General features: G+C 40.3%; 1 protein-coding gene across 4 annotated transcripts in view; it reads left to right on the top strand.

Annotated features, from left to right (window-relative positions):
• The window catches only part of Rbcn-3B (WD repeat-containing protein Rbcn-3B), a 393934-nt gene that overhangs the window by 26776 nt on the left and 345614 nt on the right, over positions 1-21544 (top strand). For all 4 annotated transcript variants that reach the window (XM_071666665.1, XM_071666667.1, XM_071666666.1 and 1 more), the window contains exons 4-7: positions 2258-2336; positions 7911-8079; positions 12152-12342; positions 12511-12656. In XM_071666665.1, the coding sequence (XP_071522766.1) occupies positions 2258-2336; positions 7911-8079; positions 12152-12342; positions 12511-12656 (585 nt within the window). The remainder of the gene's footprint in view (positions 1-2257; positions 2337-7910; positions 8080-12151; positions 12343-12510; positions 12657-21544) is intronic.

The raw sequence follows: 21544 nt of genomic DNA, 5'->3' as shown, positions 1-21544 counted from the left end.
CAGGATTTTTGCCCCCTCCCCCACCCTATGATCCACTTCCGCTTCCATGGTTCCATCCGCTGCCAGATCCACTCCCACATAATTATTATTATTATTATTATTATTGTTATTATTATTATTATTATTATTGTTATTGTTATTATTATTATACTTGATCGTCATTTCCCGCATCAGTGAGGTAGCACCAGAAAACATACAAAGAAAAACTCATCCCCTCATATACACACATATACATACATGCACTTACGCTAACATTTTTATTTATTTATTTTATTTTACTTTGTCGCTGTCTCCCGTGTTAGCGAGGTAGCACAAGGAAACAGACGAAAGAATGGCCCAACCCACCCACACATCACATGCATATACATACACGTCCACACATGCAAATATACATACCTATACATCACAACGTATACATATATATACACACACAGACATATACATATATACGTATGTACATAATTCATACTGTCTGCCTTTATTCATTTCCATCGCCACCCCACCACACATGAAATGACAACCCCCTTCCCCTGCATGTGCACAAGGTAGTGCTAGGAAAAGACAACAAAGGCCACATTTGTTCACACTCAGTCTCTACATACATATACATATTAACATATACACGTAAACATACACATACACAGACATATATACACATGTACATATTCACACTTGCTTGCCTTCATCCATTCCCGGTGCCACTCCGCCTCACTGGAAACAGCATCTCCACCCCATGCATCAGCGAGGTAGCACCAGGAAAACAGACAAAAAAAGGCACACTTAACTCAGACCTGCAGGCAGTGACCAAACTCATTAGGTCTTGTCTTTAAATTTTAATGATTTATTTTTGTGTAAAGTTACTAGAAATATCATTGCACCATTAGACTTTTGTACTTTTGGAAATCAGTGTAAAATTACATGTATGTGTGCAGAGAGAACATTTTATGTTCTTGAAATAAAGAAAAAGTGCATGGTAGTGTTGTGGTACTGGATGTCAGGTATTCTCTTTATGCCCAGTATTTTAGACTGAGGTTAGGAAATTAATGGGCTACTCAACTACACCCCAAACTCAGTCTGATGACTGACTAACTTTGCATGATTAAGTTCACCGTATAATGGACTGTCAAGAGAATTTGTTAGATCCCAAACTTATTGGTATTCTGTGTGAGTAGGAAGGTCTTTATAAGTTGAACATTAGTACATTGAAGTCTTTTGGAACTGGTTTACTCTATAATACAGAACTCCCACAAATGTTGATGAATGAATGGTAAAGGATGTGAACAAACAGCCAGATTCAGATAAACACTGCCAATTAGTAACACTCGTTAAAAACATTGATATTATTATTTTTATTATTCATCTGTATTTGCTGTAATGCTTAACACACATAACACATCTTAACATTGTAACACTCATGGATTACCTAAATGATGTTGAACACATAGTATAAAGAGAATTGAGAGATAAATGGATCACTATGTGGGTGATGGTGGTCTGCTGACTGAGTTATTATTTTCATTTAAGATTTCAGCCAGCCTGGGGATAGCAGCTTATGGGACCCTGGCATCATTTCTTGGGTAGTGTGGGTTGGGGAACTGCATGGGATGTACAAACTGTTTTTTGATAGCTGTGGACTAAAGTTACATATTGCTGTAAGAAGAAATAGGTGTATCATGACTTTAGTCATGATTTGCAGTCAAAGGATCAAAGTACTCCTGCAGTGTAGCTTGATTCATACAGCTCTGCTTTTCTGTAATATGATTTTCTTGTATCATGATTTGGCTGATCATTGCATTCATTCTTTAGTCAACATTGCTTTCTTAAAATACCTAAGTAACATTTTCTGCAATGCATTTAGCATAATTTAACAACCCTGGCACTATTTCTCTTTTCAAAATACAAGTGATTTTCTCATCTGTTCATCCAACAACCCTTGTGTGTATTATTTTTTGCATTCATTTTCTAAATTTTTTGAATTGTAGAAATATTTTGATGCACAAATGTGAAGTGTACATTGTTTAATTAAATGGAAAATATCACTGCAGATAAGCAAACTAACCATAATTATTGTCTTCTCATATGTAAACACAGAGCTAGTTTTCACAGTGTCTTTTTTTGTAATCTATGTAGTGTGGTTTCCAAATTAAAACAAAACAAGCATAAGTAGTTAGAAATTTGCTATTTAGATATATGCTGATGCATAACATTTTCTGAACTACTTTTTTCAAGAAAGCTAAGTTTTTGTGTTTTTCAACAGAGAAATGTGTACATGGGACCTACGTGATGGGCGTTGCGTTGAAGTCCTCAGGTCAGCCAATGTTCACTCTTCCATGACGGTAAGTTTCATGGGGTTAAAGATTGCATAATATTTTTTTTTACGAGGCTGGTGAACAGAGCTTACTCATATGTTTTTGTTGACATAATTTCACCATATTCATATCCTTATTTGCTTACTTCTACTCATTAACTGTCACGTATATTGCACCAAAGCCAGAGTCTGTCCACTGCTAGGCCCTGCTTACCCCTACCTCTCTCTTTCTCTCTCTCATGGACAGAACTCCACATCAAGGCCAGGCCTTAATTAAAACTGTGTAGAGAGAATTATGAAATGAAAAAAGAAAAGACATGGAAAAGCATTTACGAATTTAGGAGCAAGTGAAAAACTTGTCTTTTGAAATTTGCTAGGTCATAGGTATGGGAAAGACATAAGAAGGAAGAGAGTTCCAAAGCTTCAATGTGTAGGGAAAGAAGCAGGTATCAAAACAGCCCATCCTTGAGTTGCTGATGGCCACACAGTAATCATGTGACTCAGCAGCTTGCTGAATATTGTATGTTCTAACTAGTGATATGGGTACACAAGGAGCAAAAACCAAAGTGATACCTATAGAAGAGGGAAAATGAGCCAACACTGCAGTGTAGGACAAAGGGTCAAGTTTGGACGTTAGCCTGGGACAGTTTGTTGGTTGGACTGCTTTTGAATCAACTCTGTCAAGTAAGGATGCTGAGCTAGAACCACCCCAGATGTGAGAGCAATACTTTTACATTTTTTTTATGGACACAATAAGCAGGACACAGAACAGGTGATGCACATAATAGGGTGATTAGTTGTCATTCTACTAGACTGTACGTTGTGTTATGATGGAGAAAGCTGGGGGACCACCTTGTAGGGATTAACTAAAAGGGATGTTAACCCATTCACCGTTAAACTAAACGGAGACAAAACACTCAACTTTTGATAATTACTAGTTATACGTGTAGCAGAAGAAAGCTACATTGGTAGCCTTTTTTTTGCTGAATTCAGAATGTAAAGTGCTATGTAACGTATAGACCCATTTCCTCCATATTGCTTACCGCTTGTACAATATTGCAACAATATTATATAATGAGATGATAATCTTTATGGCACAGTTAGATGAGAATTGCTGAAAGATAACTCTACTGGACTGTAAATAACATGGGGCAGAAGGAGGTGAGATTACCTGTGCAATGGTAATGAGGCAGGAGTGATGACCCATTAACGTGCTGATTTGGCTTTGTAGTGCATTTGGATCATCTCATTTGAACAATCAATTGAATATCCACTTTTGATGACAATACAAGGACTTTAACTTTTTTGCGTATTTGGACTTCAGTTGTGTGATTTTATTTTTTTTCCTGTTGTTTACATTTAGTGTTTGAGACAAAGCTCTCCATTTATAATGAAACTTTGGAATGTTTATAGCCAGTTGAAAAAAACTGTAGGGTTGAACATTTAGTTAGGCAGCAAACCAAAATGAAGGGGACACTTTAGAGAAAAGCAGAACCAAATATTTTTGGGGCATATTCCAACCTACTACTAATAAGCTTTTGTAAGGAGCCATCATCTTTGAACTATTGGAGGTTATGAGGAAATTCATTTTTTTTTTTATTGTGCTGTAAGGCAAAAATGACAAAAATTTATGTCATTTATTTTTTTTAATATACTTGATATCGCTGCTTCCTGCTTCAGCAAGGTAGCACCAGGAAGCAAAGAATGGCCCATCCACACATGTATGTACATAAACACCGAATACACGCACATAAACATATCAGCATACACATATATATACATACACATACACAGACTTATACATATATACACATGTACATATACTTGCTTGTTTTCATCCATTCCTGGTGCTACCCCACCCCACAGGAAATAGCATTGCTATCTCCTGCTTCAGCGAGGTATATCTAGGAAAACAGACAAAAAGAAAAGAAAAAAAGCCATTTTTGTTCACACTCAGTCTCTTGCTGTCATGTGTAGTGCACTGAAACCACAGCTTCCTAACCACATTCAGGCCCCACAGCCCTTTCTGTGGTTTACCCCAGATATTTCATATGCCCTGGTTCAGTCCATTGACAACTTGTCGACTACTGTGTACCACATCGTTCCAATTCACTCTATCCCTTGCATGTCTCTCACCCTCCTGTATGTTCTGTCCCCTTTTGCTCAAAATCTTTTTCACTTTATCCTTCCACCTCCAATTTGGTCTCCCACTTTTCCTTGTTCCCTTCACCTCTGACACATATATCCTCTTTGTCAATCTTTCCTCTCATTCTTTCCATGTGTCCAAACCATTTCAACGCACCCTTTTCTGCTCTCTCAATTATGCTCTTTTTGTTTCCTCACAACTCTCTCTTATCCTTTCATTACTTACTCGATCAAACCACCTCACACCACATATTGTCCGCAGACGTTTCATTTCCAACCCATCCATCCTCCTCCATTCAACCCAATCTGTAGCCCTGCCTCGCAACCATATGATATTATTAGAACTACTATTCCTTCAAGCATACCCATTTTACTTGATCAAACACCCTCACACCACATATTGTGCTTAAACATTTCATGTCCAACACATCCATCCTCCTCCGTACAACCCTATTTATAGCCCACGCCTAGCACCCATATGATATCGTTGGAACTGCTATTCCTTCAAACATATCCATTTTTGCTCTTTGTGATAATGTTCTCTCCTTCCACACATTCTTCATTGTTGCCAAAACCTTCGCCCCCTCCCCCCCCCTGTGACTCACTTCTGCTTCTACAGTTCCATTCACTGCTAGGCCCACTCCCAGATATCTAAAACACTCCACTTTCTCCAGTTTTTCTCCATTCAAACTTACATCCCAGTTAACTTGTCCCCCAATCTTACTGAACCTAATATATTACCTTGCTGTTATTCACATTTACTCTCAAATTTCTCCTTTCACACACTCTTCCAAGCTCAATCACCACCTTCTGCAGTTTTTCTCTTGAATGAGCCACCAGAGCTATATCATCGGGAACAGCAACTGACTTACTTCCCAGGCCCTCTCATCACCAACATATTGCATACTTGCCCCTCTCCCCCAAAACTCTTGGATTTACTTCAAGAACTACCCCATCCATAAACAAATTAAACAACCATAGGGACATCACACACCCCTGCCGCAGACCGACCTTAACTTGGAACCAATCATTTTTCTCTCTTTCTCCTGGTACACATGCCTTACATCCTTGGTAAAAACTTTTCACTACTTCTAGCAGATTACCTTCCACAAAGCATCTCTATCAGCACTATTATATTCCTTCTCCAGATCCATAAATGCTCCATGCAAATCCATCTTGTTTTCTGAGTATTACTCACACACTTTCTTCAATGCAAACACCTGATCCACACATCCTCTTTACTTATTCATTTTAAACTCAAGGTTAATTCAGCAATTGAGAACAGTGTCTGCATTCATACCACCTCCATACAGAAAATGCTTCTGTTGCACTGCTAGGAATCACATTTGTCAGATTTTACCATTATTATTCTTTTTTTTTTTGTTTAAGAATGAAACTCTTATTTCAAAGGAAGTCTCATGGTGGAGAAATGGAATTTTTTCTGGGGAGAAATAATTCCCTTGTCGTTTTGGAAGCAAGGCAGTACTTGAAATATATTGCTCATGTTATGACTGAAAACTTTTTGATTCTCATTCTCTTTTTCAATCTGTAGGGGCAAGGATTTGAGCTAATTGTTAAGATTCTTATCATTAATAAATATGAAAATTTTGGAAATTCACTTCACAGTTAAGGCCATTTTCATGCCATTGCCTTCTTAAATGATCAGATGAAGTGACTTTTGGAGGTTCAGCTGGGCTTTTGCAAATTAATATTATTCAGCTGAACTTATTCTCCTTTTACAAAGAAGTATAGTTTATGGGATACTGAACCATATGTCTTCTAGAGGAGAGGCTCTTGGTCAGTCCTCTTTGGGAGAGAAAAAAGCTGGAGATGTTAGTTCTGCTGTTGAAGCATTTGGAATTTTGTCATGCTTTGTCGATCCACTTCATCAGTAGACTACATAAGGTGAGGGGCAACTGAGGGGTGTGCTTACAACATTGGCTTTGAGCAGGCAAAGAGCATGTTTTTAAGGTGAAACCACTTCCTTGCCCCCACCTTCTGTCTTGATTCACCATCTACCAGGGAGGTTGGATCATCCTCTAACCACTAGGTGTCTAAGATTGCACTCTGAAGAGAGAGGGGTCAAGGAGTTGGTTACCATGTTGTTTTGGCTGCGTACATAAGATGCTAATGGTTTAGTTGGTGATTACATTGTTTTTATTAAGCAAATTTTTCTAACTGCCTCCTCAGGACACTTTACAGTTATCTCTTGTACATGCATGAATGGCTGTGACATTTTTAGTTGCATGTTCTTCAACCTATATGTGCTGCTCATGTATTTACAAATTTTAGCGGGAGAGGATTATTATTATTGGTGGTAGTATGATTAACCTAGGAGTTTTCTTTATGTTAACAGTACAGCCCAAGGCTCTGCTAGTGGAAGTAGCAGAGAAATGTTAACTTATTTAGAGTGAGAAGTTATTTGATGAGACTGTATTCCCAATGATATAGCCTCACCAAAAGTGACTTTTCACCTACAGTGTAACCCTGTGCAAGTGAAGTTTGGGAACACCTCAGGAGAAGATGGAGCTTGTATATATGTGTTTTCAGATGTCCCACCCTTGTTTTAATTGGCTTTTGCTTTCTACTGGTATAGTTTTAAATTTTTTTTTAAATCAAACACTTTTTATGAGGCTCCCTCAGCTTCAAGGCTGTGCTACAATCAGTAGCAGGGAAATGATGAATTCCTTTAGAGTGATATGTTCCTGGATGAGATTTGCTACTTTTGTCATGTGACAGTGATAAAACCTCACCAAAGATGACTTTCCATACATGGTGTGACCTTATGCAGACAAAGTCCAGTAACACCAATGTCACATATGGGTGCCATATGTCAGCGAGAACTATAATTAATGAGCAGAAAAACCTCTTTCTTGTCTAGACAGTGATGGCATGAACAAGATTTTTTAGTTCAGATGACAAAATTAGTCAGGTATCATATTAGGACCATATCAAGAGACTATGAAGAGTAACTATAGATATTATGATTGAGGGAGAATCAATCTCTAAGCACAGAGTGAGTGGGAAAACTTGGCAGAGATTTACAAAGATTTGAATGCATAAGCATCATGCCAAGGTTTCAATGTATGTCACATGTTGGTATGAAATGGCAGTGGCTGTTTATTGGTTAATGCTTGTCTTTTGATATTTCAAAAAAAAAAAAATTAAGATTTTGCTTGTCCTGGTGAAATTCCTTTCTAATCCTGGCCAGCACATTAAGGATTAGCCACTTGGGTAAAAACAACAACTACAAGAATAGTTATATCGACAGAGGGCATGTTGGAGTTTGTAGCTCGAAAACATACTTTTTTTTCTTTTACGCATAATAGAAATAGTATGGAATTTTTACCAGGTTTGGTGTACTGTGGTGGAAATGGTGAGCTATCCACCAGCTTCTCTCATAAGCAAAGCCATTTCAGGTCTTGAATGTGAATAGTGTATAGTGTTTCTCCTTTAGGCGTACCAGATGCTGAATGTGAGTGATGTACGGTTGTTCTGCGTGGGCAACTACCCTGAGATCCTTGTGTATGACCCCCACACCTTGGACATTCTCTTCTCCCTGGCTGCTCGTATTCAACCGGATTGGATTTCTGCGCTTCACATCTTACGCCCACCTAGAAGAAATGGTGAGACAGATGAAAGAATCTAAGGGAAAGATTGATTATACTGTTAATGACCTATAGCAATTTTAGTGAAGAAAGGGAGCACATCATTGATACATATTATATATTATTATATTAGCAAAGATAAATTATTATATTAGCAAAATAAATGAATAATATATATATATATATTATACTTTGTCGCTGTATCCCGCGTTAGCGAGGTAGCGTAAGGAAACAAACGAATGGCCCAACCCACCCACATACACATACACATGTATATACATAACATGTCCACACACGCACATATACATACCTATACATCTCACCGTATACATATATATACACACACAGACATATACATGTATGCACATGTACATAATTCATACTGTCTGCCTTTATTCATTCCCGTCGCCACCCTGCCATGCATGAAATGACAACCCCCTCCCGCCACATGTGTGCTAGGTAGCACTAGGAAAAGACAACAAAGGCCACATTCGTTCACACTCAGTCTCTAACTGTCATGTATAATCCACCAAAACCACAGCTCCCTTTCCACATCCAGGCCCCACAAAACTTTCCATGGTTTACCCCAGATGCTTCACATGCCCTGGTTTAATCCATTGACAGCACGTCGACCCCAGTATACCACATCGTTCCAGTTCACTCAATTCCTTGCATGCCTTTCACCCTCCTGCATGTTCAGGCCCCAATCACTCAGAATCTTCTTTACTCCATCTTTCCACCTCCAATTTGGTCTCCCACTTCTCCTCGTTCCCTCCACCTCTGACACATATATCCTCTCTGTCAATCTTTCCTCACTCATTCTCTCCATGTGACCAAACCATTTCAAAACACCCTTTTCTGCTCTCTCAACCACACTCTTTTTATTACCACACATCTCTCTTACCCTTTCATTGTTTACTCGATCAGACCACCTCACAACACATATTATCCTCAGACATCTCATTTCCAGCACATCCACCCTCCTCTGCTCAACTCTATCTACAGCCCACGCCTCGCAACCATATAACATTGTTGGAACCACTATTCCTTCAAACATACCCATTTTTGCTTTCCAGGATAATGTTCTCGACTTCCGTATATTTTTCAATGCTCCCAAAACTTTCGCCCCCTCCCCCACCCTATGATTTACTTCCACTTCCATGGTTACATCCACTGCCAAATCCACTCCCAGATATCTAAAACACCTCACTTCCTCCAGTTTTTCTCCATTCAAACTTACCTCCCAATTGACTTGTCCTTCAACCCTCCTGTACCTAATAACCTTGCTCTTATTCACATTTACTCTCAGCTTTCTTCTTTCACACACTTCACCAAACTCAGTCACCAGCTTCTGCAGTTTCTCACCTGAATCAGCCACCAATGCTGTATCATCAGCAAACAACAACTGACTCACTTCCCAAGCTCTCTCATCCACAACAGACTGCATACTTGCCCCTTTTTCCAAAACTCTTGCATTCACCTCCCTAACAATCCCATCTATAAGCAAATTAAACAACCATGGAGACATCACACACCCCTGCAGCAAACCAACGTTCACTGAGAACCAATCACTTTCCTCTCTTCCTACTCGTACACATGCCTTACATCCTCGATAAGAACTTTTCACTGCTTCTAACAACTTACCTCCCGCACCATATATTTTTGATACCGTCCACGGAGCATCTCTATCAACTCTATCATATGCTTTCTCCAGATCCATAAATGCTACATGCAAATCCATTTGCTTTTCTAAGTATTTCTCACATACATTCTTCAAAGCAAACACCTGATCCACACATCCTCGACCACTTCTGAAACCACACTGCTCCTCCCCAATCTGCTGCTCTTTACATGCCTTCACCCTCTCAATCAATACCCTCCCATATAATTTCCCAGGAATACTCAACAAACTTATACCTCTGTAATTTGAGCACTCATTTTTATCCCCTTTGTCTTTGTATAATGGCACTATGCAAGCATTCTGCCAATCCTCAGGCACCTCACCATGAGTCATACATACATTAGATAACCTTACCAACCAGTCAACAATAGAGTCACCCCCTTTTTTAATAAGTTCCACTGCAATACCATCCAAACCTGCTGACTTGCCAGCTTTCATCTTCCGCAAAGCTTATACTAACTCTTCTCTGTTTACCAAAATCTTTCTCCCTAACCCTCTCACTTTGCACACCACCTCGACCAAAACACCCTATATCTGCCACTCTATCATTAAACACATTCAACAGACCTTCAAAATACTCACTGCATCTCCTTCTCACATCACCACTACTTGTTATCACCTCCCCATTAGCCTCCTTCACTGATGTTCCCATTTGTTCCCTTGTCTTATGCACTTTATTTATCTCCTTCCAAAGGGGGACTTGCTGGCATATAAAACCTGTTGAAATGTATTTAAGGCCTATATTTAAAGAAAGGTTTGAAAGGAAAAGAGAAGTAGGATTAATGGTAGGAAGTAATGGAATTTATCATTGCAACTGGCTAAAATTTGCATGGTATGGTGATAGATATTTGGAAACAGTTTATTTGTTTTATTTATTTATTTTGCTTTGTCGCTGTCTCCCACGTTAGCGAGGTAGCGCAAAGAAACAGACTAAAGAATGGCACTGAAACCACAGCTCCCTTTCCACATCCAGGCCCCACAGAACTTTTTATGGTTTACCCCAGACTCTTCACACACCCTGGTTCAATCTATTGACAGCACGTCGACCCCGGTATACCACATCGTTCCAATTCACTCTATTCCTTGCATGCCTTTCACCCTCCTGCATGTTCAGGCCCCTATCTCTCAAAATCTTTTTCACTCCATCTTTCCACCTCCAATTTGGTCTCCCACTTCTCCTTGTTCCCTCCACCTCTGACACATATATCCTCTTGGTCAATCTTTCCTCACTCATTCTCTCCATGTGACCAAACCATTTCAAAACACCCTCTTCTGCTCTCTCAACCACACTCCTTTTATTACCACACATCTCTCTTACCCTTTCATTAGTTACTCGATCAAACCACCTCTCACCACATATTGTCCTCAAACATCTCATTTCCAGCACGTCCACCCTCCTCCGCACAATTCTATCTATAACCCACACCTCACAATCATATATCAATGTTGGAACCACTATTCCTTCAAACATACCCATTTTTGCTTTTCAAGATAACGTTCTCAACTTCCACACATTCTTCAACGCTCCCAGAACTTTCACCCCCTCCCCCACCCTATGATTCACTTCCGCTTCTATGGTTCCATCTGCTGCCGAATCCACTCCCAGATATCTAAAACACTTCTCTTCCTCCATTCAAACTTACCTCCCAATTGACTTGTCCCTCAACCCTACTGTACGTAATAACTTTGCTCTTATTCACATTTACTCTCAGCTTTCTTCTTTCACACACTTTACCAAAGTCAGTCACCAGCTTGTGCAGTTTCTCACACGAATCAGCTACCAGCTGGGAACCAATCTTTTTCCTCTCTTTCTACATGTACACATGCCTTACATCCTCGATAAAAACTTTTCACTGCTTCTAACAACTTGTCCCCACACCATATACTCTTAATACCTTCCACGGAGCATCTCTGTCAACTTTATCATATTCTTTCTCCAGATCTATAAATGCTATATACAAATCCATTTGCTTTTCTAAGTATTTCTTACATACATTCTTCAAAGCAAACACCTGATCTACACATCCTCTAACACTTCTGAAACCACACACTTATATATATTTATATATGTGTGGTGAGTAAGATATGTTTGTGAGTGAAAGGATGAAGTGAGGATGAGTAGGTCTGTTGTTATTAAGGAGATGTATTCCCTTATTCAACTAATGAACTTTGGGAAGGGTGTGGGATGAATTCTCTAAGGAAGAGGGTGTATACTATTGATAGGAAATTATTCTTTTCTCTTATTAGTGGCAAAGACATGGTTCATCCATTACTTTCTTTACTGTCATTTCTAACTTGATACCTGTTCATTATCAGCAGTGTTATTGTTTGAACCAGATACTGTGTTTCTTGCAGTGTTTGATAAAGTTCAGAAAGTTATTTTGTTAACATGGTATTCTCTCTGTTCAGATGAGGTTGTGTTGGGGGTGACAACCGGTGGCTGGGTCAAAGTATGGACTGTCAGTGAGAGGGAGGTACGTCCTCGGGAGTCTATATTTGAACATGAATCTAAAGTGATTCATTCCTTGAATGCTTTATGCCTTGTCTGCTGCACATACAACCAGCGCACCGTCCTAATAGTCTCACAAGATGACTGGCAGGTATGTTAATACTCACATTATTTGATCCAGTGAAGGAATAATGCTGTTGTTCATTGTGGAGTTTACAAACTGTTAACTCATGAAATTTTTAGGAATTGTTTTTTCTTTAGATCTGTAAGTTTGAAAGTCTTACTTAAAGATTTGATGCATTATTTTGCTTTATTGCAGATATATGATGCTGGAGATTTCTCTCAACTTTGTCGTGTCGGTGTACAAACTGGTGAAAGGTGGATGGGTGGAGACTTTCTCTCTGCTGACCGTGTTATAGTTTGGACTGATATGGGTCGAGCGTATATTTACAAACTTCCTACAAAGTAAGTGATATGTCTTGATATCTTGAATATATTCTGGGACATTATTTGATTATAGATACATGTTCTAAGACCCTTTTGTCTGTAATCTGATCAGGTCACTCTGATTTATATATGGAAAATGTACACTTGAATAGTATTGAGGACTTGCTATATTGTGTTTTTCCTAGTTCTGAGAAACCGCACATATTACTCAAATTAAACTCTGGAAAACATAGTTGTCATTTAGTGTGTATTTCTTAGTATGCATTGTGTTTCTGGCATTCATGCCACCTCATAGGTTTGGTTTTTGGGTAGTATATAATCCACATCTTGTCATTTGAAATCTGAGTAGCTTCTGCCAAGTTTAAACTGGCATAAGTCATTGTTTTTAATGGTACTCATGCTGCTTTAAATGATGGGATCTATAGCCACAAAGAAAGATAGCTAACATAATTAGGACTGTCATGGATATCTTGATTAAGTGCACCATTTCTTTATTGGAAAATGAATTGGAAAGGGCCATTCCAGAACCTTCCTCTGTTCAGCCTTCTGGAAAGTTATATATGGTAACGAATTAATGTGGAGAATTGTTCTCCCATACATATATGCAGAGGGTCAAAAAGTTAAAGCAAAATTCTTTATGATCACCATAGTACACAACTTGTTCACATTGGTTGCCTACCACTGTACTGTCTCCATTCTGTCTTTTTTAGTTAAGGTAACCAAAACCAAGATGGGAAAGCCCTGGTTAATTTTGTAAACATTGAGGATTAGTTTCTTTTTTTTATAAAATTCAACAGATATTCCAATAATTTTGAGAATTTTGTTGGCCCTTTTTACTCCTGTTCTCTGCTTACTTGCGTTTGATTAATCAGAAATTATAATACATAAAGTCTTTTTCATATTTTGCCCATTGTACCTCAACAGAATTCATACTGTGCATGATTTTGTTTATCCTTATAATATATATGTAAAACTTCACACCTTTCATCATTAGAGTTCTTTGCCACCTGTGAGCCTAGCATGTTAATTTCTTTGCTAGTTTGAGGCTGTAGACCTTCAGCCTTTTCAATCTTTATTTCCTTCTTTACAGCAGTTATTGTTTGTGAATTTTCATGAAATAAAGCTCAGCCCATTATCAGTGGCACTGGGGCCTGGAAGTGGATTGGAAGCTGTCGATTTGGAGCATTACACATGACGGTTAGAGACTGAATATGAACAAGTGGCCTTTTCTGTCTGTTTTCCTGGTGGTACTTGGCTGATGCAGAGGGTAGTGATGCCGTTTCCTGTGGGATGGGGTGGAGCCGGAAATGCATGAAGGCAAGCAAGGATGAATATCAAATGTTTATTTATTATGTTAGTAGCTTTGATGCATGAGGTTGGATTATAGTGATGGGTGATTTGAATGCAAAGGTGAGTAATGTGGCAGTTGAGGGTATGATTGGCATACATGGGGTGTTCAGTGTTGTAAATGGAAATGGTGAAGAGCTTGTAGATTTGTGTGTTGAAAAAGGACTGGGAATGCCTGGTTTGAAAAGAGATATACATAAGTATATGTATGTAAATAGGAGAGATGGCCAGAAAGCATTATTAGATTATGTGTTAATTGATAGGCACGTGAAAGAGAGACTTGGTTGTAGATGTGCTGGGAGGGGCAAGTGGAGGATGTTTGATCATTATCTTGTGGAGGCGAAGGTGAAGATTTGTAGAGGTTTTCAGAAAAGAAGAGAGAATGTTGGAATGAAGGGAGTGGTGAGAGAAAGGGAGCTTGGAAAGGAGACTTGTATGAGGAAGTACCAGGAGAGATTGAGTGCAGAATGGAAAAGGGTGAGAGCAAATTACATAAGGGGAGTGGGGGAGGAATGGGATGTATTTAGGGAAGCAGTGATGGCTTGCGCAAAAGATGCCTGTGGCATGAGAAAGGTGGGAGGTAGGCAGATTAGAAAGGGTAGTGAGTGGTGGGATGAAGAAGTAAGATTGTTGTTAAAAGAGAAGAGACAGGCATTTGGATGATTTTTGCAGGGAAATAATGCAAATGAGTGGGAGATGTATAAAAGAAAGAGGCAGGAGGTCAAGAGAAAGGTGCAAGAGGTGAAAAAGAGGGCTAATAAGAGTTGGGGTGAGAGAGTATCATCAAATTTTAGGGGAAAAAAGATATCTTGGAAGGAGGTAAATAAAGTGCATAAGACAAGAGAACAAATGGGAACGTCGGTGAAGGGGGCTAATGGGAGGTGATAACTAGTAGTGGTGAAGCGAGGAGATGGAGTGAGTATTTTGAAGGTTTGTTGAATGTTTGATGATAGATTGGCAAATATAGGGTGTTTTGGTCGAGGTGGTGTGCAAAGTGATAGGGCCAGGGAGAATGATTTGGTAAACAGAGAAGAGGCAGTGAAAGCTTTGCGGAAGATGAAAGCTGGCAAGGCAGGGGGTTTGTATGGTATTGCAGTGGAATATATTAAAAAGGGGGTGAGTGTGTTGTTGACTGGTTGGTGAGGAAATTCAACGTATCTATGGTTCATTGGCGGAATGCATGCATAGTGCCATTGTACAAAGGCAAAGGGGATAAAGGAGTGTTCAAATTACAGAGGCATAAGTTTGTTGAGTATTCCTGGGAAATTAAATGGGAGGGTATTGATTAAGAGGGTAAAGGCATGTGCAGAGCATCACGTTTGGGAACACCAGTGTGGTTTCAGAAGTGGTAGAGGATGTGTGGATCAGGTGTTTGCTTTGAAGAATATATGTGAGAAATACTTAGAAAAACAGATGGATTTGTACATAGCATTTATTGATCTGGAGAAGGTATATGATAGAGTTGATAGAGATGCTCTGTGGAAGGTATTAAGAGTATATGGTGTGGGAAGTAAGGTGCTAGAAGCTGTGAAAAGTTTTTATTGAGGATGTAAAGCATGTGTACAAGTAGGAAGAGAGGAAAGTGATTGGTTCCCAGTGATTGTCATTTTGTGGCAGGGTTGCATGATGTCTTCATGGTTGTTTGATTTGTTTATGGATGGAGTTGTTTAGTAGGTGAATACAAGAGTTTTTAAGAGAGGGGCAGGTATGCAGTCTGTTTTGGATGAGAGGGCTTAGGAAGTGAGTCAGTTGTTGTCCGCTAATGATACAGCCCTGGTGGATGGTTTGTGTGAGAAATAGCAGAAGTTGGTGACTGAGTTTGGTAAAGTGTGTGAAAGAAGAAAGCTGAAAGTAGATGTGAATAAGAGCAAGGTTATTAGGTTGAGTAAGGTTGAGCGACAATTGGGAGGTATGCTTGAATAGAGAAAAACTGGAGGAAGTGAAGTGTTTTAGATATCTGGGAGTGGATTTGGAAGCGGATGGAACCGTGGAAGCAGAGGTGAGTCACAGGGTTGGTGAGGGGGTGAAAGTTCTGGGAGCATTGAAAAATGTGAAAGGCGAGAACATGATCTCAGAAAGCAAAAATGGGTATGTTTGAAGGAATTGTGGTTCCAACAATGTTATATTGTTGCGAGGCATGGGCTATAGATAGGGTTGTGTGGAGGAGGGTGGATGTGTTGAAAATGAAATGTTTGAGGACAATGTGTGGTGTGAGGTGGTTTGATGGAGTAAGTAATGACAGGGTAAGAGAGGTGTGGGGTAATAAAAAGATTGTGGTTGAGAGAGCAGAAGAAGGTGTATTGAAATGGTTTGGTCATATCGAGAGAATGAGTGAGGAAAGATTGATAAAGAGGTTATACTTGTCAGATGTGGAGGGAATGAGGAGAAGTGGGAGACCAGATTGGTGGTGGAAAGATGGAGTGAAAAACATTTTGAGTGATCAGAGCCTGAACATACTGGAGGGTGAAAGGCTTGCAAGGAATAGAGTGAATTGGAACGTTGCGGTATACTGGGGTCGATGTGCTGTCAGTGGATTGAACCAGAGCATGTGAAGCGTCTGGGGTAAACCATGGAAAGTTTTGTTGGGCCTGGATGTGGAAAGGGAGTTGTGGTTTCGATACATGACAGCTAGAAACTGAGTGTGAATGAATGTGGCCTTTGTTGTCTTTTCCTAGCGTTACCTCACATGCGTGCAGGAGGAGGGGGTTGTCATTTCATGTGTGGCTGGGTGGTGACGGGAATGAATAAAGGCAGCAAGTATGAATTATGTACGTGTGTACATGTGTGAGGAGGTACCAGGAGAGACTGGGTACAGAATGGAAAAAGGTGAGAACAAAGGATGTAAGGGGAGTGAGGGAGGAATGGGATGCATTTAGGGAAGCAGTGATGGCTTGTGCAAAAGATGTGTGTGGCATGAGAAGCGTGGGAGGTGGGCAGATTAGAAAGGGTAGTGAGTGGTGGGATGAAGAAGTAAGATTATTAGTGAAAGAGAAGAGAGAGTCATTTGGACAATTTTTGCAGGGAAATAATGCAAATGACTGGGAGATGTATTAATGAAAGAGGCAGGAGGTCAAGAGAAAGGTGCAAGAGGCAAAAAAGAGGGCAAATGAGAGTTGGGGTGAGAGAGTATCATTAAAATTTAGTGGGAATAAAGAGATGTTTTGGAAGGGGGTAAATAGAGTGCGTAAGACAAGGGAACAAATGGGAACATCAGTGAAGGGGGCTAATGGGAGGTGATAACAAGTAGTGGTGATGTGAGAAGGAGGTGGTGATTTTTTTTTTTTCTTTGAATTTTTTTTTAATGTGTTTGATGATAGAGTGGCAGATATAGGGTGTTTTGGTCAAGGTGGCATGCAAAGTGAGAGGGTTAGGAAGGATGATTTGGTAAACAGAGAAGAGGTAGTAAAAGCTTTGCGGAAGATGAAAGCCACAGTGGAATTTATTAAAAAGGGGGTGACTGTATTGTTGACTGGTTGTTAAGGTTATTTAATGTATGTATGACTCATGCTGAGGTGCCTGAGGACTGGTGGAATGCTTGCATAGTGCCATTGTATAAAGGCAAAGGGGATAAGAGTGAGTGCTCAAATTACAGAGGTATAAGTTTGTTGAGTATTCCTGGTAAATTGTATGGGAGGGTATTGATTGAGAGGGTGAAGGCATGTACAGAGCATGAGATTGGGGAAGAGCAGTGTGGTTTCAGAAGTGGTAGAGGATGTGTGGATCAGGTGCTTGCTTTGAAAAATGTATGTGAGAAATACTTAGAAAAGCAAATGGATTTGTGTGTTGCATTTATGGATCTGGAGAAGGCATATGATAGAGTTGATAGAGATGCTCTGTGGAAGGTATTAAGAATATATGGTGTGGGAGGTAAGTTGTTAGAATCAGTGAAAAGTTCATATCGAGGATGTAACGCATGTGTACGTGTAGGAAGAGAGGAAAGTGATTGGTTCCCAGTGAACGTTGGTTTGCGGCAGGGGTGTGTGATGTCTCCATGGTTGTTTAATTTGTTTATGGATGGGGTTGTTAGGGAGGTGAATGCAAGAGTTTTGGAGAGAGGGGCAGGTATGCTGTTTGTTGTGGATGAAAGAGCTTGGGAAGTGGGTCAGTTGTTGTTTGCTGCTGATACAGTGCTAGTGGCTGATTCATGTGAGAAACTGCAGAAGCTGGTGACTGAGTTTGGTGAAGTGTGTGAGAGGAAAGCTGACTAAATGTGAATAAGAGCAAGGTTATTAGGTACAGTAGGGTTGAAGGACAAGTCAGTTGGGAGGTAAGTTTGAATGGAGAAAAACTGGAGGAAGTAAAGTGTTTTAGATATCTGGGAGTGGATTTGGCAGCAGATGGAACCATGGAAGCGGAAGTGAATCATAGGTTGGGGGAGGGGGCGAAAGTTCTAGGAGCATTGAAAAATGTGTGGAAGTTGAGAACATTATCTTGGAAAGCAAAAATGGGTATGTATGAAGGAATAGTGGCTCCAACAATGTTGTATGGTTGCGAGGAGTGGGCTATGGATAGAGTTGTGCGCAGGAGGATGGATGTGCTGGAAATGAGATGTTTGAGGACAATGTGTGGTGTGAGGTGGTTTGATCGAGTAAGTAACGTAAGGGTAAGAGAGATGTGTGGAAATGAAAAGAGCGTGGTTGAGAGAGCAGAAGAGGGTGTTTTGAAATGGTTTGGGCACATGGAGAGAATGAGTGAGGAAAGATTGACCGAGAGGATATATGTGTCGGAGATGGAGGGAACGAGGAGAAGTGGGAGACCAAATTGGAGGTGGAAAGATGGCGTGAAAAAGATTTTGTGTGATCGGGGCCTGAACATGCAGGAGGGTGAAAGGAGGGCAAGGAATAGAGTGAATTGTATCGATGTGGTATACCGGGGTTGACGTACTGTCAGTGGATTGAATCAGGGCATGTGAAGCGTCTGGGGTAAACCATGGAAAGCTGTGTAGGTATGTATATTTTCGTGTGTGGACGTATGTATATACATGTGTATGGGGGTGGGTTGGGCCATTTCTTTCGTCTGTTTCCTTGCGCTACGCGGGAGACAGCGACAAAGCAAAAAAAAAAAAAAAGAAATATATATATATATATATATATATATATATATATTTTCAGAAGAGTGAATGTTGGGGTGAAGAGGGTGGTGAGAGTAAGTGAGCTTGGGAAGGAGACTTGTGTGAGGAAGTACCAGGAGAGACTGAGTACAGAATGGAAAAAGATGAGAACAACGGAAGTAAGGGGAGTGGGGGAGGAATGGGATGTATTTAGGGAATCAGTGATGGATTGCGCAAAAGATGCTTGTGGCATGTAAAGAGTGGGAGGTGGGTTGATTAGAAAGGGTAGTGAGTGGTGGGATGAAGAAGTAAGATTATTAGTAAAAGAGAAGAGAGAGGCATTTGGACGATTTTTGCCGGGAAAAAATGCGAGTGGGAGATGTATAAAAGAAAGAGACAGGAGGTCAAGAGAAAGGTGCAAGAGGTGAAAAAGAGGGCAAATGAGAGTTGGGGTGAGAGAGTATCATTAAATTTTAGGGAGAATAAAAAGATGTTCTGGAAGGAGGTAAATAAAGTGCGTAAGACAAGGGAGCAAATGGGAACTTCAGTGAAGGGCGCAAATGGGGAGGTGATAACAAGTAGTGGTGATGTGAGGAGATGGAGTGAGTATTTTGAAGGTTTGTTGAATGTGTTTGATGATAGAGTGGCAGATATAGGGTGTTTTGGTCGAGGTGGTGTGCAAAGTTAGAGGGTTAGGGAAAATGATTTGGTAAACAGAGAAGAGGTAGTAAAAGCTTTGCGGAAGATGAAAGCTGGCAAGGCAGCAGGTTTGGATGGTATTGCAGTGGAATTTATTAAAAAAGGGGGTGACTGTATTATTGAGTGGTTGGGGAAGGTTATTTAATGTATGTATGACTCATGGTGAGGTGCCTGAGGATTGGCAGAATGCGTACATAGTGCCATTGTACAAAGGCAAAGGGGATAAGAGTGAGTGCTCAAATTAGAGAGGTATAAGTTTGTTGAGTATTCCTGGTAAATTATATGGGAGGGTATTGATTGAGAGGGTGAAGGCATGTACAGAGCATCAGATTGGGGAAGAGCAGTGTGGTTTCAGAAGTGGTAGAGGATGTGTGGATCAGGTGTTTGCTTTGAAGAATGTATGTGAGAAATACTTAGAAAAGCAAATGGATTTGTATGTAGCGCTTATGGATCTGGAGAAGGCATATGATAGAGTTGATAGAGATGCTCTGTGGAAGGTATTAAGAATATATGGTGTGGGAGGCAAATTGTTAGAAGCAGCGAAAAGTTTTTATCAAGGATGTAAGGCATGTGTACGTTTATGGATGGGGTTGTTAGGGAGGTGAATGCAAGAGTTTTGGAAAGAGGGGCAAGTATGAAGTTTGTTGGGGATGAGAGAGCTTGGTAAGTGAGTCAGTTGTTGTTCGCTGATGATACAGCGCTGGTGGCTGATTCATGTGAGAAACTTCAGAAGCTGGTGACTGAGTTTGGTAAAGTGTGTGAAAGAAGAAAGTTAAGAGTAAATGTGAATAAGAGCAAGGTTATTAGGTACAGTAGGGTTGAGGGTCAAGTCAATTGGGAGGTAAGTTTGAATGGAGCAAAACTGGAGGAAGTAAAGTGTTTTAGATATCTGGGAGTGGATCTGGCAGCGAATGGAACCATGGAAGCGGAAGTGGATCATAGGGTTTGGGAGGGGGCGAAAATTCTGGGAGCCTTGAAGAATGTGTGGAAGTCGAGAACATTATCTCGGAAAGCAAAAATGGGTATGTTTGAAGGAATAGTGTTTCCAACAATGTTGTATTGCTGCGAGGTGTGGGCTATGGATAGAGTTGTGCGCAGGAGGATGGATGTGCTGGAAATGAGATGTTTGAGGACAATGTGTGGTGTGAGGTGGTTTGATCGAGTAAGAGTGAGAGAGATGTGTGGAAATAAAAAGAGCGTGGTTGAGAGAGCAGAAGAGGGTGTTTTGAAATGGTTTGGGCACATGGAGAGAATGAGTGAGGAAAGATTGACCAAGAGGATATATGTGTCGGAGATGGAGGGAATGAGGAGAAGTGGGAGACCAAATTGGAGGTGGAAAGATGGCGTGAAAAAGATTTTGTGTGATCGGGGCCTGAACATGCAGGAGGGTGAAAGGAGGGCAAGGAATAGAGTGAATTGGATCGATGTGGTATACCGGGTTGACGTGCTGTCAGTGGATTGAATCAGGGCATGTGAAGAGTCTTGGGTAAACCATGGAAAGCTGTGTAGGTATGTATATTTGCGTGTGTGGACGTATGTATATACATGTGTATGGGGTGGGTTGGGCCATTTCTTTCGTCTATATCCTTGCGCTACCTCGCAAACGCGGGAGACAGCGACAAAGCAAAAAAAAAAAATAAATAAATAGAATAATGGTCTATGTATGTCATTATTTTTTATAATACTTTGTCGCTCTCTCCTGCATTAGTGAGGTAGCGCAAGAAACAGACGAAGTTAATGCGCAAGACAAAAAAAGAAATGGGCACATCTGTGATGGGGCAGATGGGGAGTAATAACAAGTAGTGATGAA

Source organism: Panulirus ornatus, chromosome 11 (genome assembly GCF_036320965.1).
Source record: "Panulirus ornatus isolate Po-2019 chromosome 11, ASM3632096v1, whole genome shotgun sequence".
Lineage (NCBI taxonomy): Eukaryota > Metazoa > Arthropoda > Malacostraca > Decapoda > Palinuridae > Panulirus > Panulirus ornatus.
This window is presented reverse-complemented; position numbering and strand designations above follow the sequence as displayed.